At 43.3% G+C, this 5208-nt stretch overlaps 1 protein-coding gene across 1 annotated transcript in view; it reads right to left on the bottom strand.

Annotated features, from left to right (window-relative positions):
- POLR3A (RNA polymerase III subunit A) overlaps nt 1–5208 on the bottom strand; it is a 55624-nt gene that overhangs the window by 32760 nt on the left and 17656 nt on the right. The window contains exons 11-14 of the mRNA XM_017548976.2: nt 4778–4918; nt 1982–2051; nt 1387–1514; nt 1059–1197 (exon numbers count right to left, since the gene is read on the bottom strand). Coding sequence (XP_017404465.1) covers nt 1059–1197; nt 1387–1514; nt 1982–2051; nt 4778–4918 — 478 coding nt within the window. The remainder of the gene's footprint in view (nt 1–1058; nt 1198–1386; nt 1515–1981; nt 2052–4777; nt 4919–5208) is intronic.

Genomic DNA, 5208 nt, shown 5'->3' on the forward strand with positions numbered 1-5208 from the left:
AAAAAAAAAAAAAAAAAAGATATTGAAAATTAACAAAGCTACCGTCATGTACCGCCTACACAACAGCATCACGAAATTCATATCCACGAAGAAACAAAACAGTTTAAAATAAGAAGCTGAAGTATTGTGAAGATCAGAGAGCATATTTCCAAAGAAATAAACCTACGGAATATCAGTGCCCTTCAAAACATTTGCTCTTCATTAGAAGACAGCAGAAATCCTGACCTTCAGAGAAACTCTGCAATTCAGTTCTTCAGTACAGAGTTCTGGAGAACCATTTCTAGTCCTGAGGTTTCGCCAGCAAAGCCCGTTCTGAGTCAGTGCTACTCAAACTAGGCTGCTGGAGAACTGCTTGTTAGTGGTCTGGGTGAGCTAAGGCGCTCACATCAGAAAGTAACTCAAAAGATGCTGGCTAAAAAAACAGTGCTCTGTGGATTGCACTTCCGGTTGAACTGGTTTAGACAGATTCAGATGACTTGCATGTAAATCCTTTCCCGGGCTGGGTGTGGTGGCTCACACCTGTAATCCCAGCACTTTGGGAGGCTGAGGTGGGAGGATTACTTGAGCTTGGGAGTTCGAGACCAGCCTGGGCAACATAGGGAGAACCTGTTCATTTTTAAAAAAAAAAATCCTTTCCAAAACAAGTAAAAAAAAAAGTTTTAAATTATACTTTTTAGTCCTACTGTTAGATAATGAACATGTTTTTGGATGCAAAATAATAAATTAAATGCCTTAAATAATAAAATCCTTGTTGATGGCAAAAAAAAAAATGACAAAGACAAACTGTACTGAGTGACAAAAACTAGTCACTTAAGACAAAACACATTTAGAGAGAACATGCTAACCATTGGGTCACGTGTCTATATGATCTCTACTTTTTAGAGAACTGGGGAATTACACCTGCGAGAAGAAATACCAGCTACATTTTCCTGAAGAATAAACTTCCCATCTAAGGCATAGAGAAACACTGAATTTGCCCGCTTAAGTGAAGCTGACCACTGGCCACTTGATTTCCTGTCGCATCCCTCCTCCTCCCCACTGGAGTTCCGGCCACTCACAGGAATCATTGGCACAGAGATCCTCCCCTTTGCCACAGTACTGCTTGCCCTTGGTTCGCAGGTTGGCCCTCACTGGATTGTCATCACTAGGCCTGAGGATGACACTGAAGATCTGCTTTCCAGTCCATAGGGTGACGGGCTGAGGGAGGGGAGGAAGCCTGAGAGTTAGTGGGCTGAGCATGGTCTCAAACCCCCTTCAGTAGACAAAGCCAGATGGCCCAGGGACTGCCCTCAAGCCTGGTACCAACATGGTTCCACTCACTTCACCAGTTCACCCACCCAGACACAAACACACCCCTGTGCACCAAGACACAGCTCCCACACACACCTTTAATATTGTAGGCGGTGGAAGGCGAATTTTAATTTTCTCATCCTTGCCAACCAATATTGAAGCAATGATTTGGCAGGCCTTGGCTCGATCAAAGAAAGTGTCCTTGAGAGTGAGGAGATAGGCACCTAAGTGTTAGGAACCAACACAAAACAAAGAAAAGGAATGAAATTGTGAGAAAACGGCAAGGTTTCCATTTTAAAATACACTTGAACCATGACAAACGGCTCAAATTAAAACAAACAGCTGCTACTGGCTCTCTCCTCCAACCAGCATCCAACTCCAGAGGAAAGCGACTTTGTTTTGTTCACTGTGTATCCCCAGGCAAAGGGGACAGATTCTAAGCCAAACACTAGGTCTAGAAAATGCCCAGTCCATGAGAGAAGCTCACTAAAGACTTGCTGAATTAATGAATAACCAACCAATTAAAAAGAAAAAAAACCCAGGAGGAAGTTCATGATCAAACTTAGCAAAGAAAAGACCAAATTAAACACAGGCTATTAAATAGCTTTTCAAGTCATCATATGAATCACTGTGAACGAGGAACACTGTGTTCCAGTCAGAAGTCTCCTTTAAGTGAACTTCACCAACCCACCTGTTAGAAAATCCTGAATAGCAGCAATCAGCGGTTCCCCATTCCTCGGGGTTACAAGATTTGCTTTAGTCTATAGGAAAAGTAAGCGAAGTAAGTTAGCTGTTTATGGATGCATGATGCAGCCCAAAGCCTGAATCACAAGGTTTTTGAATAGCTATGAACAAATGCAGAGTAGCAGAAGGATGAAGTTGAGAAATGAAACACAGGGGTCTGAACCCCAGCTTCATCACTAACTCCCAGTTCCTTTATCTGTCAAGCGGAGAGAAAAAAATACAGCAAGATTGACCTAGGAGGTTCCTACCAACACCAAAATGAAATACCAAGTGAAGTTGCTTCAGAATTCTATGAAGAACTCTACCCATGTTAGAAGATTTCATTGTTTTTTGTTTGTTTTTGAGACAGGAACTTGCTCAACAGCCCAGGCTAGAGTGCAGTGGCGTGAATATGGCTCACCACAGCCTCAACCTCATGGGGCTCAAGGGATCCTCCCAGCTCAGCCTCCCAAGCAGCTGGGACTACAGGCCCACGTCATCATGCCCAGCTAAGTTTTTGCATTTTTTGTGGAGATGGTGGTTTCACTTTGTTGCTCAGGCTGGTCTGGAACTTCTGGACTCAATGGATCCTCCTGCCTAGGGCTCCAAAGTTCTGGTATTACAGGCATGATCTACTGCACTCGGCCCAATTGTTATTACTATACATGCTTCTCCAAAGAAAATTCATTTCTGTGAGTGATAAGGAGGGTTGTTACCTCTGAAGTCAACCAATTCCACACTTGTCCACAATGATGACAGAACTGCTAAATGTCTCTTGGTTAAGACATTAAGTTCTAATAATAATTCAACAACATAATTTAATTAAACATTTAACAAGGGTCTACACTGGGCCAAAAAGGGTGTTAGCTGGTAAAACATAATTAACTCATGTAAAGAAGACTGTGTATATCAGAGTACATTTGCTCTCATCTTGATGTGAAAGTGCCAAGTGTGTCTGTGGGTTTTCTGGGGCTTCTCACCCAGAATGCAGGGTCCTCTCAGACAAAGCCCCATTACCACCTACTTCTGAGCCACAAGCCAAAGCAGGAACCCTTCAACTACAGTGGGAGGCAGCTGTTCAGCCAGATGTGGCTATTGCACACCTGTCTGACTGCTCTTCCTCCTGGTTTAGAGAATCTCTGAGGAGGGATACAGGCAGTCTAGGGGTAGAAGCAGGGTGCAAGGGGCTGAAAGCTGTGTATTTTGAAAAGGTCTCCTGAGTAATTTGGGCCCACATCCAAATTAGAGCACTATGCAATCCACTGAGAACAGCACTAAATCAGAACCATAGGTATTTTCTCATTTGAAATTGAGGGAACTTGTCCCACATGGTAACTAAGGATTCTGCTACCCCAACATCTGTGGAGCCTTTGTTATATGACTGCCATTTGTAGCCAGTGAAATATGTAGTTATAACACAATGTCCACAGTTTGGATCCTCAATGGCAGAGTCAACAACAAAGTCTAAACGGTTGGTTGTGCAACCTGATTGCTATTATTCCTAGCAGCATTCTAAACATGACTTTTTGTTACAAAAATAATATATGCTCATTGTAGAAAATAAATGTAAACATAGAGACAAAACCCCAAAACTATGATGCATTACTAAAAGTCTAAACCAAAACAGGTTAAAAGCATCGCATCAGAAAGGGTCATAAGTGTTTTTGGAGGGAGGGACACTTATAACTGTAAGACTTATCAGTTCCTAATATAGGAAGCTGGAATACTGAAAAAAGAAAGCCTGAAGCTTGAAATACTCAATAGCTGGGGATCATTAAGTTCAGGAGGGAAAAATCCTACACAGCAGGTACTACGCCCCACTGTGTCACTGATGGGTCAGGAGTGAATAGTACCTGTAGGGCCAACAGGTTTTTTTTCCTTTTGAGACAAGGTCTTGCTCTGTTGCCCAGGCTGAAGTGCAGTGGCACAATCACAGCTCACTGTAGCCTTGACCTCTGGGCCCAAGCAATCCTCTCACCTCAGCTTCCCGAGTAGCTGGGACTAGAGGCGTGCACTACCACGCCTACTTTTTGTAGAGATGGGGTTTTGCCATGTTGTCCAGGCTGGTCTCAAACTCCTGAGCTCAAGTGAACCACCTGCTTAGGTTTCCCAAAGTGCTGGGATGACAGGCCTGAGCCCCCGTACCTGGCCTGTGCCAACAGTTGAAGCCCAAGTATAAGCTCCTTAAGAGCAGGCACGTGCCTTACTGTCACTGATCCGCTACAGGATCCACTCCGTATGCATTTGTAAAATAAAATGGTGGTAAGAGTTATTATCCTTATGTAAAATACTGCATTAAGAAGGCGAAGCATGTAATACAGTTTTGGAAGGTTTCCATTCAGAATGTTCAAGAAAATGTGCTGGTGCTTAATGAATCTTCAGCTACTGGAAAATTTGCTTAGGTAGGACATCTTCCCCTGTGACAACCAACACTGGTATTGCTGTATTCTTTTCTTATCTTGTCATAACTGGTCCTCATGTATACATTTTCTCCCAGAACCCACATTTATAGGCTGGAAAATCCCCTCAATGCATCTGTTACAGACCCTAACTCGTATATACACTATTTCCAAAGAGTTCTTCAAAGGCTCAAAAGAAACCATTGAAAAGAGCGATAAATAGGCAGATAGTGGTCGGTTTAAGAACAGAAAGAGCCTGGCTTCTCTGGCATTGTTAGTTGTGGTGGTGTTTTCATATATAAGTTCCCTTTTGCGTCCTTTTAAGGAGCTGTTACGCAAAATCTGGGCTGTGCCACCCTACGTACCCCCATCAGAACAAGGGCCTCTGCTTTAGCTTCTTCTGTTTGAGGAAGATGAAGGTTCATTTCATCCCCATCAAAGTCAGCATTGTAGGGTGTACAGACACACTCATTAAATCTGAAGGTCCGGTGGGGCTTGACCCTGGCCTGTGGAACACAAAACAAAACAAAGTAGGAAGAGGAGTTAGGCATTTATCCAAAAGCTTCTCTGTTTGAAACATTAAAAATGGCTTCCTGGAAAACCGGGCACTGGCTTAAGAAAGCAGATTTCCAGTATGTCTTGCCCAGTGATATGTATCATTTAAGACTCATTCCCAGCTTGGCCACCATTGCGAAACCCCGTCTCTATTAAAAATACAAAAATTAGCCAGGCATGGTGGCTCATGCCTGTAATCCTGGCTACTCTGGAGGCTGAGGCAGGAGAATGACTTGAACCC

This window comes from Cebus imitator, unplaced genomic scaffold (assembly GCF_001604975.1).
Source record: "Cebus imitator isolate Cc_AM_T3 unplaced genomic scaffold, Cebus_imitator-1.0 Scaffold11, whole genome shotgun sequence".
In the NCBI taxonomy this organism is placed as follows: Eukaryota; Metazoa; Chordata; class Mammalia; order Primates; family Cebidae; genus Cebus; species Cebus imitator.